Source organism: Bufo bufo, chromosome 3 (genome assembly GCF_905171765.1).
Source record: "Bufo bufo chromosome 3, aBufBuf1.1, whole genome shotgun sequence".
NCBI classification, from domain to species: Eukaryota; Metazoa; Chordata; class Amphibia; order Anura; family Bufonidae; genus Bufo; species Bufo bufo.
In genome coordinates, this window is record NC_053391.1 from 705,510,571 (window position 1) to 705,537,453 (window position 26,883).

Below are 26,883 nucleotides of genomic sequence, written 5' to 3' on the forward strand. Positions count from 1 at the left end.
TCACCTCCTCTGCCCATCACTCCTCCTTCTATCCAGTCATCTCCTGTGCCCTTCACTCCTCCATCTATACAGTCATCTCCTCTGCCCATCACTCCTCCATCTATACAGTCACCTCCTCTGCCCATCACTCCTTCTATCCAGTTATCTCCTCCTTCTATCCAGTCACCTCCTCTGCCCATCACTCCTCCTTCTATCCAGTCATCTCCTGTGCCCTTCACTCCTCCATCTATACAGTCATCTCCTCTGCCCATCACTCCTCCAGCTATACAGTCATCTCCTGTGCCCATCACTCCTCCTTCTATCCAGTCATCTCCTGTGCCCATTACTCCTTCTATCCAGTCATCTCCTCTGCCCATCACTCCTCCATCTATACAGTCATCTCCTCTGCCCATCACTCCTCCAGCTATACAGTCATCTCATGTGCCCATCACTCCTCCATCTATACAGTCATCTCCTCTCCCCATCACTCCTCCAGCTATACAGTCATCTCCTGTGCCCATCACTCCTTCTATCCAGTCATCTCCTGTGCCCATCACTCCTCCTTCTATCCAGTCATCTCCTGTGCCCATCACTCCTCCATCTATACAGTCATCTCCTCTGCCCTTCACTCCTTCTATCCAGTTATCTCCTCCTTCTATCCAGTCACCTCCTCTGCCCATCACTCCTCCTTCTATCCAGTCATCTCCTGTGCCCTTCACTCCTCCATCTATCCAGTCATCTCCTCTGCCCATCACTCCTCCAGCTATACAGTCATCTCCTGTGCCCATCACTCCTCCATCTATACAGTCACCTCCTCTGCCCATCACTCCTCCTTCTATCCAGTCATCTCCTGTGCCCTTCACTCCTTCTATCCAGTCATCTCCTCCATCTATACAGTCACCTCCTCTGCCCATCACTCCTCCTTCTATCCAGTCACCTCCTCTGCCCATCACTCCTCCATCTATCCAGTCACCTCCTCTGCCCATCACTCCTCCATCTATACAGTCACCTCCTCTGCCCATCACTCCTCCATCTATACAGTCACCTCCTCTGCCCATCACTCCTCCATCTATCCAGTCATCTCCTCTGCCCATCACTCCTCCATCTATCCAGTCATCTCCTCTGCCCATCACTCCTCCATCTATACAGTCATCTCCTCTGCCCATCACTCCTCCATCTATACAGTCATCTCCTCTGCCCATCACTCCTCCATCTATACAGTCATCTCCTCTGCCCATCACTCCTCCATCTATACAGTCATCTACTCTGCCCATCACTCCTCCATCTATACAGTCATCTCCTCTGCCCATCACTCCTCCATCTATCCAGTCATCTCCTCTGCCCATCACTCCTCCATCTATACAGTCATCTACTCTGCCCATCACTCCTCCATCTATACATTCATCTCCTCTGCCCATCACTCCTCCATCTATACAGTCATCTCCTCTGCCCATCACTCCTCCATCTATACAGTCATCTACTCTGCCCATCACTCCTCCATCTATACAGTCACCTCCTCTGCCCATCACTCCTCCATCTATACAGTCATCTCCTGTGCCCTTCACTCCTTCTATCCAGTCATCTCCTCCATCTATACAGTCATCTCCTCTGCCCATCACTCCTCCATCTATACAGTCACCTCCTCTGCCCATCACTCCTCCATCTATCCAGTCATCTCCTCTGCCCATCACTCCTCCATCTATCCAGTCATCTCCTCTGCCCATCACTCCTCCTTCTATACAGTTATCTCCTCTGCCCATCACTCCTCCATCTATACAGTCATCTCCTCTGCCCATCACTCCTCCATCTATCCAGTCACCTCCTCTGCCCATCTCTCCTCCTTCTATCCAGCCATCTCCTCTGCCCATCACTCCTCCATCTATACAGTCACCTCCTCTGCCCATCACTCCTCCATCTATACAGTCACCTCCTCTGCCCATCACTCCTCCATCTATCCAGTCACCTCCTCTGCCCATCTCTCCTCCTTCTATCCAGCCATCTCCTCTGCCCATCACTCCTCCATCTATACAGTCACCTCCTCTGCCCATCACTCCTCCATCTATCCAGTCATCTCCTCTGCCCATCACTCCTCCATCTATACAGTCATCTACTCTGCCCATCACTCCTCCATCTATACAGTCACCTCCTCTGCCCATCACTCCTCCATCTATACAGTCATCTCCTGTGCCCTTCACTCCTTCTATCCAGTCATCTCCTCCATCTATACAGTTATCTCCTCTGCCCATCACTCCTCCATCTATACAGTCACCTCCTCTGCCCATCACTCCTCCATCTATCCAGTCATCTCCTCTGCCCATCACTCCTCCATCTATCCAGTCATCTCCTCTGCCCATCACTCCTCCTTCTATACAGTTATCTCCTCTGCCCATCACTCCTCCATCTATACAGTCACCTCCTCTGCCCATCACTCCTCCATCTATCCAGTCACCTCCTCTGCCCATCTCTCCTCCTTCTATCCAGCCATCTCCTCTGCCCATCACTCCTCCATCTATACAGTCACCTCCTCTGCCCATCACTCCTCCATCTATACAGTCACCTCCTCTGCCCATCACTCCTCCATCTATCCAGTCACCTCCTCTGCCCATCTCTCCTCCTTCTATCCAGTCACCTCCTCTGCCCATCACTCCTCCATCTATCCAGTCACCTCCTCTGCCCATCACTCCTCCATCTATCCAGTCACCTCCTCTGCCCATCTCTCCTCCTTCTATCCAGCCATCTCCTCTGCCCATCACTCCTCCATCTATCCAGTCATCTCCTCTGCCCATCATCCTGCTGTCTGTGGTATCCATCTGTCTACATTATGTCTGCATAGTGGCACATATATTTCACCTGCTCTATTAATTTCTGTAATTTAACCATGAGCTGGATGACCATTTATTTTATGAGGTACGACAGTCATCACATTGGGTCTTGTGATATTGTGCCGATGGTTTTTGATCTTCTAGAGTGCATCCTCCTCCACGTGACGCCCTCTTTCTTTCTTTCAGACACACGTTCTCTCTGCTGTGTAATTGAAGACAGCCTGCTGTCCCTTCAGACAATCAGGGGCTCTCCTTATTCTGCTTGTCAACGTGATGAAATCTCAAGATGGATCCAAAAACTTACAAATCTTGGTAACTTTCTCTATAACCCACTTCATGAGCTGAGAGTATATGGTGACAGAGAGATGTGCCCCTCACTCCTCCATCTATCCAGCCATCCACATCTGCCCCTCACTCCTCCATCTATCCAGCCATCCACATCTGCCCCTCACTCCTCCATCTCAATAAGCCACCATGTTTATCAATTCTTGATAGGACGACGTGGACTTGGAGTTCTTGGCTCACTAGCTTCTTGCTTTATGCATCTTTTCCTATTTACAGATCAAGTTCTGGACCTTTGGATCACTTTTCAGAGGAAATGGGTTTTTCTGACTAAAATTCAGAGTGAGATGGAGATGGTGGGTGCCCAGGCCCTGATGCTCATGAGATGTATTCAGTAGAGAATGGAACAAGCTCCAGAATTAATTTTGTATTCTTTTCAGGTGACAGAATTCCAGTCCGTTGACCAGAGTTACCGCTCCTTTCTGGAAGTAACGGTGCTCGATCCTCTGGTTTTATCGATATTGACGCCAAGCAAGAGACGAGAGTGGCATTTCTATGGTGATTCGTTGTGCTCTGCCCTTCAGAGGGGCATCCATATCATGGAGGACATCATAGCGACTATGGGTAATGTGATGTATACCTTCCGCTGTGACTTCCCGCGACTCTTCTTTCTCAGTGATCAGGATGTGATCAATGTCCTTGCTGCCTCTCCAGATCCTTCAGATCGACTGCCCTGTGCTCTCTTATGCTTCCCTCAGTTTACAGATGTCCTATTCCAAGCTCAGCCACCTGAATCTTCAGGCTTCCCACTTATTAGCAGCCATGACACTGTGGGCATTATTGGGAAATATGGCGACGCACTGAACTTAAATCCTCCCATTAAATGGAACCCAAGGACTGTCTCATGGCTGATAGAACTGGAACAAAGAGTTCAAGAAAGTCTTAAAGAAGAGTTAACTGTATGTCTGAGCAAAGGTCGACTAAGTGACCTCCACCAGCCCCCTCACCATAGTGCCCTACAGTGGTGGGTACAACATGGGATGTCCTATCACCTCCAGTGCCTAATAGTCACAGAGGAAGTGTTGTGGTGTGAAGAAGTGGAAAAACTCATCCTCACTGACCAGAGCTCACGACTTGGAGAGCACCGAAATCTGAAGATAGAGATCTTGGTCCAGAAACTGAGACAAGGCGCCAGAGAGCAATGCAAATCGACGGCTTCTGTCCACCAGGAACTGGCCTTCCTATCTGCATGGATCAGCCTGGCCATTCTACAACGAGACAGAACATTAAGCCTGCTGGATACCAGGATACATACTTTAGATTGCTTCTCATGGGCCAAACTGATGAAGTACAGGGCACCCACACAATCGGGCATGCAGGAGGATGCTGGTGAGATGCAACCAGCATGCCATGGAGGAGAGCGCCAGGTGTCCTCATCTCCCCTATGTTTTGTGGATATGTTGGGGCATATATTACCATACAAATATGAATATGTAGGGTTGGACATGAAGATCATGGACTCAGCAGTCTCTGAAAAAACATCTCTGGGCTTAATACTGGCGCTCGAGCATTATCAATGTGGGGCTTTCATTAGCCAAGATGAAGGCCTTAGAACCCAGACCCTGGTGGCTTTTGGCTGTGCCCTTGGTCGTCAGGTGGTGGTGCTGAAGTGCTGGGCTGGGCTGAATGTCACCCGCCTGACTCTACATCTGCAAGGGGCTCTTCAGGGCGGTGCGTGGCTAATACTGGACAATGCTGACAGACTAAGCGAAGATGTCCTGGTGTCGTTAGGACAACTGTTTTCTGACATCCAGTCTTCCTGTGAAGCTTTGATGAAGAAAGGAGAGTTTTGTGGGCATATAGACAGAAGTACGGAGATAATAGGAAATGTCCAGCTTGAGGAAAGAACACTGTCAGTGATGAGAAGTTATGGCTGCTTTGTGACCCTTCCTCACATGGATTCTTCAGTCAACCTCCCATGTAACCTCCGTCTTCTCCTCAGACCAGTATCATTCTGCCCTCCTGACCTGCAGAACATTGCAGAACTCGCTCTTCTTTCTGCAGGTTTCCAAGAACATTTTCCTTTGGCCAAGAAACTGTCCTTCTTCCTCCAACTAGCCGAGGAGTCGGGGGCTGTTCCAGCTATTTCTGTCCTTCCTCTACTAAGGAACGTACTCCAGAAAGCTATTGTCCTATTGAGGTTAGATATAGGAGCCATAAGATCCCCCGACCAGCCCCAATCTCCGCTTCTTATGGAATCTGGATGCACCACTGTGACCACCAGTCTGCAGGAAGAGACGAGGGTAGTGACAGCTCTCTTGGCTTCTTCCCTGTGGTCCAGACATCCAGTTTCTGCACATGTTCACCTGATGGACATTCTGAGAAGTGTATTTCCAGTGTCTGTGCCGCCACTGCTCTATGATGAGACTGTAGCTGTTTTATCCCTTCAGCAGCATCTTCATGTGTCAGGTCTGGAAGGTCACGCAGAACTCAATAATAATGTTATGCAGCTTTTCCAAGCAATACAGCATACTTCAGGTGTCCTCCTGACAGGTCCTTCAGGCTGTGGAAAAACCACCTGCTGGAAGACTCTGCAGCAGGCACTGAACCATCTGGATGCCAGCGAAGCAGCCATGAATGCTCCCATGAGCCCTTCATACCAGTCTGTTCAAAGCATCCATATCTACCCCAACAGTCTAAGTCCCACTGAGCTTCTTGGCGGAAGGACAGACGGTATCGGTGTTTTCTCTAGGATCCTTCACGGAACAATTCAAGAGGCTGCAGTCCGGAAATGGGTAATACTGGATGGGTCAGCGGCCCCCACCTGGGTGGAGCCCATTTCTTGCCTCTTTGGCCAGCAGCCCATGTTAACATTGACCAGTGGTCAACAGCTGCATCTTACGGACAGGATTAAATTGTTGTTCGAGATGTCGGACACATCTGCTCTCAGTCCTGCTATGTCCTCAGAGTGCAGCCTTGTGTACTGTGGGGGCCAAGAAACATGGAGGACAGTCCTGAAGGCCTCTCTGTCCAGCATGTATATGAGGTTTGGCATCTCTCGCAGAACCCAGCACAAGCTGCGCACACTGAGTGAACAACTGATACCCAGAACCCTCTGCTTCTTGGAGGAACACTGCTCCACCGTCCTCCATCCTCACCCTGCAAAACAGAGACACACTGCACATGGAGTCCACCAGGTCTCCTCCTTCTGCACAATACTTCAAGCTCTTATGGATCAACATCTCCTCCGAGACAGTTCCCATCGGGCTCCCATCCAGCCAGAACATAGAGCAGATATGGAGGAGCCACGGGACACAGCACCGGGATCTGAAGGTAACGCAGCGTAATAATGCATGACTGGTTATGTCACCTGCACCACGCTTCTTCATAGATTCTCATTCTCTATAGAAGGCAAAGAGAGCGTCCTGTCCGACAACCACCTGCGGGCACAGACCTTCTTCCTCTATGCCTTCATCTGGGCTTTTGGTGGCCACCTACATCCCAGGTAAGATAATATTGTATGTGTATGTATAATATATGACATATCTAGGACCCCCCTACGTTCCACCTCTAGAACCTTTTCTGACTTTCCATTCTACGTCCATATACATTAATATGGAGCTGATCCTTGCTCTTCTGGGAAGATTCCGCTTTTGCTCCTCTAGGAAGGCTTTCTACAAGATTTTGGAGAGTGCCTGTGGGAATTTTTACTCCTTCATCCAGAAGATCACTTGTGAGGTCAGACGCTGATGTTGGAGCAGCCTCCATTCTGGGGTTGAGGTGGGGCTCTGTGCGGCTGGTCAGGTTCTTCCAGACTCGCTCAACCCTTTATGAAGCTTTGTGCACTGGGGCGCAGTCATGGAGGAACAGAAAAGGGTCTTCACCAAACGGTCCCCACATAGTTGTCACCATACAATTGTCCACAATGTCCTGTCTGCTGAAGCATTAAGATTTCCCTTCATTGGAGCTAAAGGCTTTATTACACTGCTCGATTTTTCGGCAGATGACCGCTAACGAGTGTTCTCACTAAAACCTGGCAGTCTAATAAGGCCGCCGATTGCCCGATGAACGAGCTCATTCATCTGGCAACCCAAATCTTTTGACAGGTTAAAAAAAAACTCTTGGTTGGCAGACGACAGATGTGGTGTCTAATCGCGATATGCTGCTGGCAAACAATGAGTCAGTATGGGGGGCGAGTGACGGTATACTGAGGAGGAGATCGCTGCATGTAATAGCAGTGGTCTCCTCCACTAGTGAGCAGATGATTGTCGGGAAGGAACAGTGAGTATTAGCGTCCTCCCTGCCCAGGGTGGTCCCCATGACCCCAGTGTCTGATGAGATCGGTGTTAATACTGGAGAAGTGGACTTCAGGCCTCTTTCCCAATCACTTACAATGTCTCCTGAGACTCGGATACCGCCAGGACTTACAGCACAACAACCGGGTGGTGGCAAGAAGCGCACGTGACGCACATATCCTCATGACAATGAACTCGTAAGGGAAGATGTCCTAAGACTAGAATGACGAGCGCCAGGCCGAGCATAAAGTCCGTCAGCGCAGAGTCTGCCAAATGTGTGACGAGGGAAAGGCCTTAGTTTGGCTCATTTCCAGGGAGTCCGCGCAAAAGACTGTCAACACCAGTATGAGCTGGCATAGGCCTCAGCTATTATTTATGTCCATCTCTGGCGGATATGATGCGGATTTACCCTAACACTAACCCCACATTTCAAAGTATGACGAGAGAAGTTGCAGATTATTCCACAATTAAAGATTTTGTCATTATGTGGTCCCAGAATATACTGGATATTCCACTGAAAATGATCAAATCCACGAGAAACGTCCCTGCTTCCTTCATCTCAAGTAGCCTGTAGGACATCATCGATCCCTGAACTTAGCCTCTCACAGAGGGACCCTATCCCCACCACCATCAGTAGAGTAGACGGGCAGGCCATGAAATATTGGGAATGTTCTCAAGACTAGAGTCCACCATGACACTCGCCTTCCCAAGCACTGACAGTGCCTCGTGGTACTCGGATACCCCCAGGACTTACAGCAGAATAACAGCCGGAGGGTTATAAGAAACAGAATCTGGCAGTAGAGCAGATGGGAGATGGTGATGACACAGCAGAACGGACCCTGCTCTGCTAGAGACCCCAGTAAGACATCCAGGACAAGAACTATGATGCTAGCCGCAATGAGAGGCCGAAGAACCACAGGTCTCAGGATACACTGATACAACACCAGTGGAGGTCACCCGGGACCCCTCCGATCAGCTGTTTGAGGTGGCAGCGGTGCTCCTGTGAGTGCCGCGGCCTTCTTCCCGCTCACCAAGCGCAGCACCGCACATTGTTTAGTGGCCGTGCTTGGTATCGCACTCAGTCCCATTCACTTCTATGGGGCTGAGCTGCTCCTAGGCCACGTGACTGATGAACGTATCATCACTGGCCTATGGAAGGCTGTAGAAGGCTGCAGCACTCACAGGAGTGCCGGTGCCTTCCCGAACAGATGATAGGTGGGGGTCCCAGGTGTCGGACCTCCACCGGCCAGATACTGGTGACCTAACCAGAGGATAGATCAGTATCAAAATTCTGGAAAAACCCTTTTAATATTAGCAATCGTACCATATTGGTGTGAGCTGGGGTATTACTTTCCTCATGTCCAGTACTGTCAGGTGTCATAGATTCTTCCAGATGTGTGATGTATTCACCTCGTATCAGGCACCAGGTGCAACTCCTGCATCCACCATATTGCATTCCATAAAACTTGTCTGAAGACCAATGGAAGGATCTAGTTAGCTCCATGGCCTGTCTGCACTGTCTCAGTCTATGGTAGACAATCCCCCGGCTTGGGACATGGCACTTCTTCACTATGTCCATGACTGTGACTGACCAGCTGTGCAGTAACCTTTGAACTGCCAGAGATCTTCTGCTTCCATGTCCTGTAATGCAGTGATGGGTAGGAAGGCTATGTAACTAAATGTCCTCACCAATAAAGATCCTTCATCCTTTCCTCTGCAGACATCGCTCCGTATTTGATGGATTCTTGAGGAAATCTCTTGTACAGTGCGTCCTACAAGCTCAACTTCCACAGGACGCATCTGTGTTTGATGTGACTCCTGCACTTGATGGTCTGACCCTCATAGCAAATCTCAGAGCAGACCAACCCGAGGTGAGTGCAATGGCTGGACATTTTACCTATGCTCACCTGTCTCTTCTCCACCAATCCCCTCCTTTCTTCCCATGGCTCTCCTCTCTTCCCCTCTGCCCGCCTGTCTTCCCTCTCTGCCAGCCTGTCTTGCCCTCTGCCTGCCTGTCTTCCCCCTCTGCCTGCCTGTCTTCCCCCTCTGCCTGCCTGTCTTCCCCCCACTCACCTATCTTTCCCTCTGCCCGCCTGTCTTCCCCTCTGCCTGCCTGTCTTCCCCCTCTGCCTGCCTGTCTTCCCCCTCTGCCTGCCTGTCTTCCCCCCACTCACCTATCTTTCCCTCTGCCCGCCTGTCTTCCCCTCTGCCCGCCTGTCTTCCCTTCTGTCCACCTGTCTTCCCACCACTCACCTGTCTTCCCTTCTGTCCACCTGTCTTCCCACCACTCACCTGTCTTCCCTTCTGTCCACCTGTCTTCCCACCACTCAGCTGTCTTCACCTCTGCTAACCTGTCTTCCCACCACTCACCTGTCTTCCCCTCTGCCCGCCTGTCTTCCCCTCTGCCCGCCTGTCTTCCCTTCTGTAACGGTCCGATTCAGCAGACAAGGGGTTAAAATCCATTTAGGCGATAAGCCCCTTTCTGAGAGACAGGCACAGCTACTGCAGGATACACCAAACTCCCGAACTGGATACAAAGTAGCACTCCAAACTGGAACCTCACGAATAGCTGCTAGCAGACGAACAGGAATCAGCTTACACTCCTGGCAATCAGTCTCTAACAGCATACAGCGGATCCCCCCAATAACAAGACAAGGCTCCGTGTTGAGGGTCAAGCAGTGGTCTGACTGTACTTCACGTACAGCCTCTTTTATTCAACCACAAATATAGTACTGCCCACAGGGGTTTGAAATACAACCAATCAGTATATTACAAGACATACAATGTAACTACAGCAACCAATCGTTCACACCCCCAGAGGACCAGAATGAAGACTGTGACATAGGACAGATACAACATATTCCCACAATGCATCATGGTCTCCTCCTCTCTGTCCCGGAGACAACCTGAGGAGCAATCCAATTATCTCTGAGGACAAAGGGAGATCGCCAATACACATGTGAGGACAACAGGACAGACATCACCATTTAAACACACAATGGGACAATGGCACAATAGAAACACACCCGCATATTCCTCCCAAGCTGACAAGTTACACTTATTATAAATTGTTACAACTTTGTGAGTTTACATTGGCCATACATATAACTTACATCAATTTAAACAGTATAACTTGGGGACAAACCTATCCAAAATTCACTTGAATAGGTTCAGGGGTTTAAAAGTTAGTATATGGCCCATAATCCAGGGGCAAGAGGCGGATAAACAGGCCTCTCCAAAACACCGTGGCGAGGTTGGTTTCGCCACACATCTCCCCCCAGGGAAGACTAACCAGATACCTGACCTCACGCCGGTCGGTACCTGAGTTAGTCTGGCAGCCCACCCACAACCCAATACTGGACCTGTTGCATTGGGTAGCCTGTCTCTGTCCAGTGAGTCCACCAAGGTTATGTTGGAAGCTGGTACTCCCGGTCTCTGTGTTGCTCCCTGGCTTGGAGTGGAGGTTGCTTTGTGGGCAGGTATCAGCGGTACTCTGCCCTGGTGCCAGCGTTACCATGGAAGAAGCCTGGTTGGAGCCTGGTTGTTGGAGGGGGAGACCGACTGTCTCTACCCCCTGTGCTGTAAGTGCAGAGACCACGGTCCCATCTGCACTGTTGTGGGGCTTACTGTCTCCCCCTGGTGCGTTAAGCTGCCGCTGGGGAGAGGGGGTAACGAGCTCCTCTCCCATACATACTTCCAGCCGCTGGGGAGGGCGACCGACCATCTCCGCTCCCAATACAGTGTCCTGCTGCTGGGGAAAGGAGACTGGGCTCTCTATTCCCTGCTGGACACTCTGCCGCTGGGGAACAGGACCGACTGTCTCTGCCCCCAGTAACTCCGCCTGCCGCTGGGGAATGGAGACTGGGCTCCCAATTCCCTGTACATCACACGGCCGCTGGGGAATGGAGACTGGGCTCCCAATTCCCGACACATCACTCGGCCGCTGGGGAATGGAGACTGGGCTCCCGATTCCCAAAAAATCATGCTGCTGGGGGGCAGGAACAACTACCTCTGCCCCCTGTAACTCAGCCTGCCGCTGGGGAGGGAGGACGCTGCTCTCCTCTCCTTGCACTTCACACTGCCGCTGGGGAATGGAGACTGGGCTCCCAATTCCCTGCAGGACCGGTGGAGAGACCTCGGTCCCATCTCTACCGGCCACCTGGGGTCCTTCCCAGTAACACTCTACAATATCTGCCCAGCTGAATGGGTCTGGATCTGGGTCTGTCACCTTACTGTCCTGCTGAGCCTTCCCAATGGAGTGGAAGAGATCTCGGTAGTCCTGCTCCAGTTCCCACTCCAGGGTTGCTAGGTGAGCCAGGTCTTGCTCTACCTCATGGGGGTCATCCCACTCATGCCTAGCCTCCCTCTCATAGAAAATGTCCTGAAGTCTGGACTGTGCAGGGCTCCCAAAGTCAGGCTCTGCAAAGGACTCCCATAACAAGCCAGGACCATAAAACTCCTCTCCCTCTGGCTTGTCATGCTCAGCTGTCCAGGGTATATACTGTGCCATATACCACCAAAGCGCCTGGTAGGCATCCTCCAGCCATAGCTCCTGCCATACCCGGTGCTCTAGTTCCTTCACCCATACCTCCAGGGGCTGCTCTCCCAGGAAGGGCATCCGCAGGGCCACTTGCTTCTGCAACCGCTGCTCTTCACTGGGGAGACTCTCACCCCACTGGTATTGTACCTTATCCAGGGCCTGGTACCAGATGCCTTTCCTTAATGCATCCCGGCCATCCAGGTCCTCCTCCTCGTATAACACTGCTGGTTGCATCCTGGTGCTGTCAGGGTCGCTGTACTGGGACATGCGTTGCCTTTAAATTGTAGAATCCAAAGAAATGGTGTCTCCTGTAGCTGTCCTTCTGGCTGTAGGAACGATCCCGCTGCTTGCCACCAATGTAACGGTCCGATTCAGCAGACAAGGGGTTAAAATCCGTTTAGGCGATAAGCCCCTTTCTGAGAGACAGGCACAGCTACTGCAGGATACACCAAACTCCCGAACTGGATACAAAATAGCACTCCAAACTGGAACTTCACGAATAGCTGCTAGCAGACGAACAGGAATCAGCTTACACTCCTGGCAATCAGTCTCTAACAGCATACAGCGAATCCCCCCAATAACGAGACAAGGCTCCGTGTTGAGGGTCAAGCAGTGGTCTGACTGTACTTCACGTACAGCCTCTTTTATTCATAAACCACAAACATAGTACTGCCCACAGGGGTTTGAAATACAACCAATCAGTAATTTACAACCCATACAATGTAACTACAGCAACCAATCGTTCACGCCCCCAGAGGACCAGAATGAAGACTGTGACATAGGACAACATATCCCCACAATGCATCATGGTCTCCTCCTCTCTGTCCAGACAACCTGAGGAGCAATCCAATTATCTCTGAGGACAAAGGGAGATCGCCAATACACATGTGAGGACAACAGAACAGACATCACCATTTAAACACACAATGGGACAATGGCACAATAGAAACACACCCAGCATTTTCCTCCCAAGCTGACAAGTTACACTTATTATAAATTGTTACAACTTTGTGAGTTTACATTGGCCATACATATAACTTACATCAATTTAAACAGTATAACTTGGGGACAAACCTATCCAAAATTCACTTGAATAGGTTCAGGGGTTTAAAAGTTAGTATATGGCCCATAATCCTGGGGCAAGAGGCGGATAAACAGGCCTCTCCAAAACACAGTGGCGAGGTTGGTTTCGCCACACCTTCTGTCCACCTGTCTTCCCACCACTCACCTGTCTTCCCACCACTCACCTGTCTTCCCTTCTGTCCACCTGTCTTCCCACCACTCACCTGTCTTCCCCTCTGCCCGCCTGTCTTCCCACCACTCACCTGTCTTCCCCTCTGCCCGCCTGTCTTCCCACCACTCACCTGTCTTCCCTTCTGTCCGCCTGTCTTCCCACCACTCGCCTGTCTTACCCTCTGCCCGCCTGTCTTCCCCTCTGCCCGCCTGTCTTCCCCTCTGCCCGCCTGTCTTCCCCTCTGCCCGCCTGTCTTCCCTTCTGTCCACCTGTCTTCCCACTGCCCGCCTGTCTTCCCTTCTGTCCACCTGTCTTCCCACCACTCACCTGTCTTCCCTTCTGTCCACCTGTCTTCCCACCACTCACCTGTCTTCCCCTCTGCTCACCTGTCTTCCCACCACTCACCTGTCTTCCCCTCTGCTCACCTGTATTCCCACCACTCACCTGTCTTCCCTTTGCCTGCCTGTGAATGTTTTAGAGTCTCCTCTATGCTGCTCGATGCATGGTCCTGTCTGGACACCCAGTATTATTGGTAGGTGCTCCTGGTAGTGAAAAGACCACCCTGACCCAATTATTGGTCCCTTCTGGAGCAACCTCCACACGGATTCCATTTAATTCCATGCTACAAGCAGGATATCTACGACAACTCCTTACAACCCAACACGAAGCTTCTTCCACCATGGAGCTGACGAGAGTAAGAGCACTTCGGGCAAGACAACTCTTCATCCTGGATGATCTGCATGAAGCCTGGGCTGGTAGGTTGGGTAACGGCATATGCTTGGGTTTTTGACTGTACATATTAGAAAAGTGTAAATCCTTTCAGGGTAAGAAAGCATCCCATCAGTGAAGGTGAATTCAGTGTGTTGCATGGAGTGGGTTGTTTCCATTGACTTTCATGGGACTCGGCTGCAATAACTGTATAACTGTCACCGTAGGGTACAGTGCAGTCCTAAAGCTCTGCCCACAATCACTGTCTCTACCCACTGGCACGATTTGCCCTAAACAACAGCCACAACTAGACGATGGTCCCTTCCTGACTAGGTGCGGGGGCCTATGGGATAAAAACTTAATGACAGACAGGCACCTAAAATGATAGGTTAGAATAGCAAACCAGGAGGAATAAACGGATGGACTGGGTCAAAACCAGGAGAGAACAACAGCCAAAATCAGTAGACAAAAAGGGTAACGATACCAAGCTGAGTCAGGCACAGCGAGTCACGTCAAGGTACAAACGGAGACGGGGTCAAGATCCAGGGAGACATCAGGCAACAGGATTCACAATGGCAAAATCGGCAGTCAGAGGCAGGTCCAGAAACACAGTCCAAAACTAGAGAATAATGACGAGGCAAAGGCTAGTGAGGCTAAGCAGACCAAATCACAGGCAAATGTGGCCAGCAATTGCCTGTTTAAATACCCCCACCCTGCAGGTCACATGACCATGGGAACTGGATGCCGACGCTGCCAGTTGGCTGCCGGCGTCCAGGATCTAACACAGAAACAACATGGCCAAGAGTGGCGTTGTTTCTGGTAAAAAGCCTCCATGTTTTTCTAACCTCATACAACCCCTTTAATTACATGTGACTGAACAGTACATAATTACAGCACTTCTGATTGTAGGGTTCACCATGGCTTTCAATTGTCTTGAGTCATGTCACCATAGATAGTGTGAGGATGACATGTGTCCACTAGCTGATGCAACTCATCGGTAATAACATCTCTGTCCTCACAGACCCTGAGAGCGGGACACAGCCAGCCCTGGAGGTTGTACGTCAGATTGTGTCAGACACCGAACCTGGATCACAGTATGGCTTCCTGGCCACCATGTCACCTCCTGAAGACGGCTGTAGACCACTGTGCCCAAGACTCAGTCGCCTGTTTTGTGTGCTTGTGATGACCCCATCCAGTTCAGATGTTCTGATCAGTCTTTTCAGCCCTCGGTTTATGAATTGGTTAAAGTCAACACCCATTCAGCAACCTAAAGAGTTTAGTGAAGCCTTGGCTGCAGCTTCCATTAGTCTGTACCACCAAGTCACCACAGCTCTTCCAGCAAAATACTGCTTCTCCCTTCACCACCTGCACAGATTGCTCCAGAGCATGACCTTTCTCTGTCCATCTCCTGGGGCCAATCTGCCAGCCATGCTAAATGCCAGTATTTCAGCAACAGATCTTACACAATGTGCTATTGTTCGACTGTGGTCACGTGAAGCTTTGTGTACATTTGGAGATGGTCTGGAGACTCATGAAGAGATTAAAGTGTTCAGGGAGCTCTTACAAGGTTGTGTACTGAGAACGTTCAGCAGTCATCACATGTCTGAGAACATGGCAGCCGCAGATGGTGCCGGGACAATAGAACTGACGAGCAAAGAAGATGGCAAGCTAATGGTTACAGACATGGAGACAGATGTGGCCACACCTGAAGATGTAGGACCAGAACTGGATCTATCCTGTAATCAAAGTCCTTCACCTGGGAAATTCCTTTTACCCCCAGAGCTGCTGGTGGGTGATGACGATCTCAAGGACTTTCTTCATGAATACAGTTATGGATCACAAGTGAGGCCAAGTAAAGTGCAGACTGATCACAACCTGACCCTCAGTTCTGATGATTGCCATCATCTTGGCCGCCTCACCCGAGTTCTCCATCTCCCAAGGGGACACATTGTACTGCTAGCAAAATACTCTGGAACAGGGAGGAGAAGTCTGGCACGACTAGCTGCCCAGCTCACGAAGTGTACACTGCTGGAGCTCAGTGGTAAGGAGAACCCAGAAGAATGTCATGCTATAATCCGGGAGGCTTGCTGGAGAGCTGGTGTACAAGGGTCTTCAGCAGCAATCCTGGCCGGAGAAGAAACCCCACAAAGGGAACTGGAAGCTGTAATACGTGAGGGAACGTTTCCAGGACTGTACAGTGCAGAACAGGAGGAGACCATACTGCAAGCCATGGTACAAATGAATGAGAAAAACTGCAATAAAAGAGCCAGCAAAAAGTCACTGAGAGAGAGGTAAGGAGCATGAGAGGTTCATGTATCAACAGTATTGTGTGTGACCAAGAAACGGGCACCAGTCACACTATATGGGGCACGAAGGAGCGATGAGAAGACACAACATGATTCAGGAAGTAGGGATGACAAGACACACGGCAAGAACCAGGAAGTAGGGATGACAGGACACACGGCAAGAACCAGGAAGTAGGGATGACAGGACACACGGCAAGAACCAGGAAGTAGGGATGACAGGACACACGGCAAGAACCAGGAAGTAGGGATGACAGGACACACGGCAAGAACCAGGAAGTAGGGATGACAGGACACACGGCAAGAACCAGGAAGTGGGGATGACAGGACACACGGCAAGAACCAGGAAGTGGGGATGACAGGACACACGGCAAGAACCAGGAAGTGGGGATGACAGGACACACGGCAAGAACCAGGAAGTGGGGATGACAGGACACACGGCAAGAACCAGGAAGTGGGGATGACAGGACACACGGCAAGAACCAGGAAGTGGGGATGACAGGACACACGGCAAGAACCAGGAAGTGGGGATGACAGGACACACGGCAAGAACCAGGAAGTGGGGATGACAGGACACACGGCAAGAACCAGGAAGTGGGGATGACAGGACACACGGCAAGAACCAGGAAGTAGGGATGACAGGACACACGGCAAGAACCAGGAAGTAGGGATGACAGGACACACGGCAAGAACCAGGAAGTAGGGATGACAAGACACAACATGATTCAGGAAGTAGGGATAAAAGAACACAACACAAGGCAGAAAGGATAATGGGGGACACACAGGTCTGATACTATTACTAGGTTCTCTGCTGCCTGAGGAAGAAAAATTTAAATGCCTGTGGCCTAGGGTAGTCAGAGGGCCGGCTTTCTGACCCCCTGTCCTCCATCTGGGGAAGGGCATGGACGGACACGGGGATGTCCATTTTAACCGCTCACGCTCAGACAGCTGCACTGCGCTATCTGAGCGTGAGCTGCAGGGAGAAAGTCACCCTCCTGAAGTTCTGCAGTGAATTTTTTTAATCTCCGTCAGCTGTGGGGGCATGCACTGTTCTATTGTCTCACAGGCTTCAGGCCTAGCAGCCAGAGGCTCCCATACTGCACCGTAAACTGCCCCCCTCCCAGAGGTAGGTCGACTGCCTCCTTAGGCTTGATAATCATCTCACCTCATGGCAAATGCGGTCCTAGGGATAGGAAACATGACAAGGGGCAGGAAGTAGGGATAACAGGGACATAATACAGAAAGTAAGTGTAACAGGACACAGCGTAAGGCAGGAAGAAGAAATGACCATGCACACAACATCGGGCAAGAAGAGGAGATGGGGCACACACCATGTGGCAAGAAGAGGTGACTGGGCACACACCATGGGGCAAGAAGAGGTGACGGGGCACACACCATGGGGCAAGAAGAGGTGACGGGGCACACACCATGGGGCAAGAAGAGGTGACGGGGCACACACAATGGGGCAAGAAGAGGTGACGGGGCACACACAATGGGGCAAGAACAGATGACAGGACACATCAAATGGGGCAGGAAGAGGTGACAGGACACATAACATGGGACAGGAAGAGGTGACAGGGCATACACCATGGGGCAGGAAGTACAGATGACGGGGCACGAAGAGGTGACAGGGCATACACCATGGGGCAGGAAGTACAGATGACGGGGCACAATACATGGGGCAGGAAGTAGAGATGACGGGGCACATAACATGGGGCATGATCTAGGGATGACGGGGCACATAACATGGGGCAGGAAGTAGGGATAACGGGGCATGTATCATAGGGCAGGAAGTACAGATGACGGGGCACATTATATGGGGCAGGAAGTACAGATGACGGGGCACATTACATGGGGCAGGAATTACAGATGGCGGGGCATGTATCATTGGGCATAAAGAAGAGATGACAGGGCACATTATATGGGGCAGGAAGAGGTGACAGGGCACACAACATGGGGCAGGAAGTACAGATGACGGGGCACATTACATGGGGCAGGAAGTAGAGATGACAGGGCATGTATCATGGGGCAGGAAGTAGACATGACGGGGCACATTACATGGGGCAGGAAGTAGAGATGACGAAGCACATTACATGGGGCAGGAAGTAGACATGACGGGGCACATTACATGGGGCAGGAAGTAGAGATGACAAAGCACATTACATGGGGCAGAGAGTAGAGATGACGAGGCACATTACATGGGGCAGGAAGTAGACATGACGGGGCACATTACATGGGGCAGGAAGTACAGATGACGGGGCACATTACATGGGGCAGGAAGTAGACATGACGGGGCACATAACATGGGGCAGAGAGTAGAGATGACGAGGCACATTACATGGGGCAGGAAGTAGACATGACGGGGCACATTACATGGGGCAGGAAGTAGAGATGACGAGGCACATTACATGGGGCAGGAAGTACAGATGACGGGGCACATATGGGGAAGGAAGTACAGATGACGGGGCACATATGGGGAAGGAAGTACAGATGACGGGGCACATATGGGGAAGGAAGTAGACATGACGGGGCACATATCATGGGGCATGAAGTAAGAACTAGCAATAGTGACTGTGTAGTACAGGGGATACGAGGCAGGAAATGGACTTATTCATAGGTTGTCTTCTCCTAGGTACAGTATCCAGGTACGCAATAACCTTCATGTGATATTCCTTCAGAAGATTGATGCCCGGTTCCCACAGCTCACGAAATTCACCTACACAGACGTGTATCATCCATGGAGCTTTACATCTCTCCAGAATATTGCAGAGAAGCTTCTGGGCGGTTCTCCGATACGCGGTGAGAGCTTGTCCGTATGGTCCTAGACCAGTACAGATGGACTGCTGATGGAAGCAGTGTTACATTTCCAGTATGGATTAATGAGGTTAATGTCAGCACATGCATCAAATTAACTGGATACTATTGGAGGTAAATTATTAGCGGATTCACTGGATTAAACCTACTTAAAACATAACTTTTAATCCGATAATGCTAAAATAAAGTCCCATTAAACATAGATACATATAACCGTCATCTACCGCATATGGATGACTATAGGCTGTGGGTGCACCATGTATAGTGGAGGGGCAGTATTTGAGGGTTAGTGGCCACAGCTGTGACTACTCACGATTCAGTAGTCAACCAGATAGTAGTTAAGCCAAAGCCTTCTCCAGATGACATATCAGGTTCTGTGAGACGTCATCATTTGGAATAGACTGCCTCCGATCACAGAGAAAGACGTCTTCTGATTCTGGACAATGTCCACCTGGTATAGCTCTAGGGGCGCACACAGATTTACTTTTGGGATTCTTACCCTATAATACTAGCATTCCCTGCCTAAAAGCAGAGTAATCACCCGAAAGGGGCGGCCCCACTTCTCGATGGCTGACCCTTCCTACACTAGTATCCCATCATCCATTTGTAATCTTCCCTTCCCGACGCGTTTCCCCTATTTCGAGTGTAGAGGTTCCTCAGGGGATCAGATAAAGATGGGCACAATGGCCCTGGTGATATGCCAGTTGATATTAGTCATGGCCAACCATCCCAGTCCTGGGCACTCTTTAAATAGCCTGATTCTTCGCGCCAGAGCAATTTGCGGAACGGCACGGACAGCCTTCAATATAATTGCCTATTATTGTCTGCAAAGCGCGGACAAGAATAGGACATGTTATATATTTTTAGCGGGGCCACGGAACGGAGCAACGGATGCGGACAGCACACGGAGTGCTGTTCGCATCTTTTGCGGCCCCATTGAAGTGAATGGGTCCGCATCCGAGCCGCCAAAACGGCAGCTCGTATGCGGACCAAAACAACGGCCGTGTGCATGAGGCCTTAGGCTTTGGCTTAACTACTATCTGGTTGACTACTGAATCGTGAGTAGTCACAGCTGTGGCCACTAACCCTCAAATCCTGCCCCTCCCACTATACATGGTGCACCCACAGCCTATAGTCATCCATATGTGGTAGATGACGGTTATATGTATCTATGTTTAATGGGACTTTATTTTAGCATTATCGGATAAAAAGTTACAATCCCCTAATGTCAGCACATGCCAAGACGATAGCAGCCAGGATCGCACTCGCACGATGCACTATGGTTTTCCGGAAGCCTTTCTATCCGTGTGACTATTATGGCCACTTTCTGTGGCGACTGATTGAGATTGGCTTCATCTCTTTAGATGTTCTACCAAGATCCACTGTTCCCATGAGCAGAGATGCCTGAGGACTATGGGATGTACGATGACTTTACTGCATTTCGTTTAGTTCCCAGGGGCCCTCAGTCTCATCTGTGTCCCTTCTTATTAGGTTCACTAACCTCCAACATCTCCAGAGTTATGTCCTCCATCCACCTCCTGGCCCAGAACTATTGTCACCGGATGTGGCCACATCTCCCACTGACCACACCAGGAGCCTTCATCAGCTTCATACAGATTTACCTGAAGGTCTCCTCAGAACTCCAGGATGTAATAGACACAGAGGAGGAAAGGTGAGAGCGGGAGAAGTAATAACACTGGAGGAATACTCAGCTCGAGAACGACATTCCAAGGCCTTGCCCCAAGCCTTGTCACTCATACCACAGGGAAGGGTATAAAGGAGGGGAGATCCTCAGAGTAAATCTATTTGGGGCCCCCAATGGGTTTCATCCAACCCATCAGCCCCTTTATTATGTAGACTGATGGTGTGACCCTCTTACTGAGACATTTCTATGGAGAACCCCCCAATGTGTGACTTTTGCAGAAAAATTAAGTATCTGTTGATATTCTGTGTGTATGTTTGGTGCAGGCTCCGGCGTGCTGTATCCCGGGTGGAGCAGGTCTTTGATGTGCGAGAATACTGGACAAAGGAGATGGCGAAATGTTCCCAGCATCTGCAGGAGGCAGAACAGGTCAGAAGAGGGGAGAACAGAGATTGTGGGGTATCACCGGTATGCACAGATGGTATTACACAGTTGAGTCCCATTATTCTGAGCACTTTCTACTTTCCATGTCGACAGTGTGGCGCTCATGAAGGAAGTCCAAAGTGGTGAGCTGGCTCTGGTATATAAGGTGTGTGATAGGCTGTCTGCACACATATCCCTCGGTGGGTATATAAGGTGTGGGATAGGCTGTCTGCACACATATCCCTCGGTGGGTATATAAGGTGTGTGATAGGCTGTCTGCACACATATCCCTCGGTGGGTATATAAGGTGTGGGATAGGCTGTCTGCACACATATCCCTCGGTGGGTATATAAGGTGTGTGATAGGCTGTCTGCACACATATCCCTCGGTGGGTATATAAGGTGTGTGATAGGCTGTCTACACACATATCCCTCGGTGGGTATATAAGGTGTGATAGGCTGTCTGCACACATATCCCTCGGTGGTATATAAGGTGTGATAGGCTGTCTGCACACATATCCCTCGGTGGGTATATAAGGTGTGATAGGCTGTCTGCACACATATCCCTCGGTGGTATATAAGGTGTGATAGGCTGTCTGCACACATATCCCTCGGTGGGTATATAAGGTGTGATAGGCCTTCTGCACACATATCCCTCGGTGGTATATAAGGTGTGATAGGCTGTCTGCACACATATCCCTCAGTGGGTATTTAAGGTGTGATAGGCTGTCTGCACACATATCCCTCGGTGGTATATAAGGTGTGATAGGCTGTCTGCACACATATCCCTCGGTGGTATATAAGGTTTGATAGGCTGTCTGCACACATATCCCTCAGTGGGTATATAAGGTGTGATAGGCTGTCTGCACACACATCCCTCGGTGGGTATATAAGGTGTGATAGGCTGTCTGCACACACATCCCTCGGTGGTATATAAGGTGTGATAGGCTGTCTGCACACATATCCCTCGGTGGTATATAAGGTGTGATAGGCTGTCTGCACACATATCCCTCAGTGGGTATATAAGGTGTGATAGACTGTCTGCACACATATCCCTCGGTGGTATATAAGGTATGATAGGCTGTCTGCACACATATCCCTCGATGGGTATATAAGGTGTGTGATAGGCTGTCTGCACACACATCCCTCGGTGGTATATAAGGTGTGATAGGCTGTCTGCACACACATCCCTCGGTGGTATATAAGGTGTGATAGGCTGTCTGCACACATATCCCTCGGTGGTATATAAGGTGTGATAGGCTGTCTGCACACATATCCCTCGGTGGGTATATAAGGTGTGATAGGCTGTCTGCACACATATCCCTCGGTGGTATATAAGGTGTGATAGGCTGTCTGCACACATATCCCTCGGTGGGTATATAAGGTGTGATAGGCCTTCTGCACACATATCCCTCGGTGGTATATAAGCTGTGATAGGCTGTCTGCACACATATCCCTCAGTGGGTATATAAGGTGTGATAGGCTGTCTGCACACATATCACTCGGTGGGTATATAAGGGGTGTGATAGGCTGTCTGTACACATATCCCTCGGTGGGTATATAAGGTGTGATAGGCTGTCTGCACACATATCCCTCAGTGGGTATATAAGGTGTGATAGGCTGTCTGCACACACATCCCTCGGTGGGTATATAAGGTGTGTGATAGGCTGTCTGCACACATATCCCTCGGTGGGTATATAAGGTGTGATAGGCTGTCTGCACACATATCCCTCGGTGGTATATAAGGTGTGATAGGCTGTCTGCACACATATCCCTCGGTGGGTATATAAGGTGTGTGATAGGCTGTCTGCACACATATCCCTCAGTGGGTATATAAGGTGTGATAGGCTGTCTGCACACACATCCCTCGGTGGGTATATAAGGTGTGTGATAGGCTGTCTGCACACATATCCCTCGGTGGGTATATAAGGTGTGATAGGCTGTCTGCACACATATCCCTCGGTGGTATATAAGGTGTGATAGGCTGTCTGCACACATATCCCTCGGTGGGTATATAAGGTGTGTGATAGGCTGTCTGCGCACACATCCCTCGGTGGTATATAAGGTGTGTTAGGCTGTCTGCACACATATCCCTTGTTACTGTCATGGGTAAAAGGAGTGATTTATCGAGAAATGGGGAAAGGCTGATTATCGGCTTTTCGGACCCTTTGTGGCGGTATTTCTGATGCTGCGCAGTGTGAACTGTTTATGTGCTGCTGTGGTGAAAGTGTATGATGAGTGGACAAATGGCGCCATTGTGAATAAGTGACATGGAAACTGCAGGGACCATGTGCTAATGAGGTGACAGGTGAACACCGGCTATGAAGCTGAGCAAGGGCGGACTGACGGCCTACTGTGGAGCAGCTCACCAGACCTGCGTCTAACACAACAGTTCAGAGAACCCTACTGCGTATGGGGCTCTGGAACAGACAGACTGTCTCTGCACCGCCGATAACAAAGCTTCCGTTTTTGTGTCAGTATTGGAAATGGACCTCCACTGATTGGTAAACGGTTGTCTTCTCTGATGAGTCACGTTTACTGCTTCATGGAACAAATGGACGTTGGCATGTCAGGCGCAAAAGATCAGAGGACAAGCACCCTGCAACCATTGCTGGAGGAACACAAGCTGGTGGTGGCAGCGTTATGGTCTGGGGAAGGTCTTCCTGGCTTTTTCTGAGCCATTCTTCCATGTGGGCACTTTACACCGATTTGGGTATGAATCCATCCTTGCAGATCATGTACACCCATATATGCAGATGGTCTCCCCTGGGGTGGATGGGAACTTTCATTGAGACAATACAATGGGAGAGGATTGCTCTATGGATCCTCTCCCACTCCCTCCAGCTGCTGTAGGACCACCTCGATGGTTGTGTTCGCTCTATAGATCCTCCGCCATGGCCCCTCCAGCTGCTGTGGGACCACCTTGATGGTCGTATTCTCTTTATGGATCCCCCACATCCCCTCCAGCTGCTGTAGGACCACCTTGATGGTCATATTCTCTCTATAGATCCTCCGCCATGGCCCCTCCAGCTGCTGTGGGACCACCTTGATGGTCGTATTCTCTCTATGGATCCCCCACACCCCCTCCAGCTGCTGTAGGACCACCTTGATGGTCGTATTCTCTCTATAGATCCTCCACCATGCCCCCTCCAGCTGCTGTAGGACCACCTTGATGGTCGTATTCTCTCTATAGATCCTCTGCCATGCCCCCTCCAGCTGCTGTGGGACCACCTTGATGGTCGTATTCTCTCTATAGATCCTCAGCCATGCCCCCTCCAGCTGCTGTGGGACCACCTTGAGGGTCGTATTCTCTCTATAGATCCTCCGCCATGCCCCCTCCAGCTGCTGTAGGACCACCTCGATGGTTGTGTTCGCTCTATAGATCCTCCGCCATGGCCCCTCCAGCTGCTGTGGGACCACCTTGATGGTCGTATTCTCTCTATAGATCCTTCGCCATGCCCCCTCCAGCTGCTGTGGGACCACCTTGATGGTCGTATTCTCTCTATGGATCCCCCACGCCCCCTCCAGCTGCTGTAGGACCACCTTGATGGTCGTATTCTCTCTATAGATCCTCCGCCATGCCCCCTCCAGCTGCTGTAGGACCACCTTGATGGTCGTATTCTCTCTATAGATCCTCCGCCATGCCCCCTCCAGCTGCTGTAGGACCACCTTGATGGTCGTATTCTGTCTATAGATCCTCTGCCATGCCCCTTCCAGCTGCTGTGGGACCACCTTGATGGTCGTATTCTCTCTATAGATCCTCCGCCATGCCCCCTCCAGCTGCTGTGGGACCACCTTGATGGTCGTATTCTCTCTATAGATCCTCCGCCATGCCCCCTCCAGCTGCTGTAGGACCACCTCGATGGTTGTGTTCGCTCTATAGATCCTCCGCCATGGCCCCTCCAGCTGCTGTGGGACCACCTTGATGGTCGTATTCTCTCTATAGATCCTCCGCCATGCCCCCTCCAGCTGCTGTGGGACCACCTTGATGGTCGAATTCTCTCTATGGATCCCCCACACCCCCTCCAGCTGCTGTAGGACCACCTTGATGGTCGTATTCTCTCTATAGATCCTCCGCCATGCCCCCTCCAGCTGTTGTAGGACCACCTTGATGGTCGTATTCTCTCTATAGATCCTCCGCCATGCCCCCTCCAGCTGCTGTAGGACCACCTTGATGGTCGTATTCTCTCTATAGATCCACCGCCATGCCCCCTCCACCTGCTGTAGGACCACCTTGATGGTCGTATTCTCTCTATAGATCCACCTGCTGTAGGACCACCTTGATGGGATTCCACTGTGTATACACACACAGTATTATAAGTGCGCACATATACACGTGGTTGCTGCAGCACAGCTGCCATTCAAGGGTCTGTCACTCAGTACTACACAGTGGGCTTCTGCTTCCAGCTCCGTCCACTGTTATTTCCGGCACCGGCTGATCGGTGGGCGTGTCAGGTGTTGAGCTGATATTGAAGACTGACGTGAGGGTTGGTCATCGATATGTAGAGCCCAGAGAACCCCTTTAATTACATAAGATTTCTTATTTTTCTGACAGGAGAAGAAGCACTGGAGCAAAGAACTGGAGGAGATCAGGGAAGAAGAGGGACGAGTCAAGGCAGAGTGCGAGGCACTGGAAAGGACCAAAGAGAGAGTGAGGGCCACACTGACCAGACTGCAGAGTCAGAGGCAAAATGACCTGCAACAGGTGAGAGGCGACCTGTGTCCTAGTGTACCCCCACATTACATCTTAGTGTACCCCAAAATTTCAGCTGATTGCTACCGTTGTGTGTCACCCCAGGCTCGGCTCCAGTGGGCTGCTGTCCAGAAAGATCTGAAAATATTGGATGTGGAGGAGATCAGAAGCTACCGTGTCCCACCGCCCCCTGTCATCATGGTCACAGATGTCCTCTGTACTGTGTTCGGAAAAGAATCAGGATGGGAAAATGCCAAACTTCTCATTGGACAAGACAACTTTTATCAGGTCATCTAACGGTTTGATGTTACATCTGGGGGTGCAAGTTCTGACTGTAGGTCTCGACTGTAGACAGAAACAATTGGATGTCTTTGGGATGTAAGGACTGACTGTAGGTCTCTACTGTAGACAGGAACACTGAGGGTCTCTGGGCCATGTATGGTCTTACTGTAGGTCTTTCCTGTAGACAAGAACACTCTGATGGTGTCGGGTTGTAAGGACTGTCTGTGGGTCTCTACTGTAGACAGGAACAGTCGTGTGTCTCTAAGGATGTAAGGGCTGACTGTAGGTCTCTACTGTAGACAGGAACACTCTAAGGGTCTCTGGGCCATGTATGGTCTTACTGTAGGTCTTTCCTGTAGACAAGAACACTCTGATGGTGTCGGGTTGTAAGGACTGTCTGTGGGTCTCTACTGTAGACAGGAACAGTCGTGTGTCTCTAAGGATGTATGGTCTTGTTGTAGGTCTCTACTATAGATAGGAACACTTTGGTGTCTTAGGTTGTAAGGACTGACTGTAAGTCTCTACTGTAGACAGGAACAGTCTGATGTATCTGGGCCAGGTGTGGTCTGACTGTAGGTCTCTACTGTAGACAGGAACACTGAGGGTCTCTGGGCCATGTATGGTCTTGTTGTAGGTCTCTACTATAGATAGGAACACTTTGATGTCTTGGGTTGTAAGGACTGACTGTAGGTCTCTAATGTAGACAGGAACAGTCTGATGTCTCTGGGCTAGGTGTGGTCTGACTGTAAGTCTCTACTGTAGACAGGAACACTGAGGGTCTCTGGGCCATGTATGGTCTTGTTGTAGGTCTCTACTATAGATAGGAACACTTTGGTGTCTTGGGTTGTAAGGACTGACTGTAGGTCT

The 26,883-nt window shown here is 50.4% G+C and overlaps 1 protein-coding gene across 1 annotated transcript in view; it reads left to right on the plus strand.

Moving 5' to 3' along the window:
- DNHD1 (dynein heavy chain domain 1) overlaps positions 1–26,883 on the plus strand; it is a 108,575-nt gene that overhangs the window by 50,020 nt on the left and 31,672 nt on the right. The window contains exons 18-29 of the mRNA XM_040426760.1: positions 2,988–3,113; positions 3,363–3,439; positions 3,524–6,416; positions 6,492–6,588; positions 9,099–9,249; positions 13,631–13,907; positions 14,882–16,151; positions 18,796–18,962; positions 20,469–20,649; positions 20,946–21,048; positions 25,597–25,746; positions 25,840–26,022. Of these exons, the coding sequence (XP_040282694.1) occupies positions 2,988–3,113; positions 3,363–3,439; positions 3,524–6,416; positions 6,492–6,588; positions 9,099–9,249; positions 13,631–13,907; positions 14,882–16,151; positions 18,796–18,962; positions 20,469–20,649; positions 20,946–21,048; positions 25,597–25,746; positions 25,840–26,022 (5,675 nt within the window). The remainder of the gene's footprint in view (positions 1–2,987; positions 3,114–3,362; positions 3,440–3,523; positions 6,417–6,491; positions 6,589–9,098; positions 9,250–13,630; positions 13,908–14,881; positions 16,152–18,795; positions 18,963–20,468; positions 20,650–20,945; positions 21,049–25,596; positions 25,747–25,839; positions 26,023–26,883) is intronic.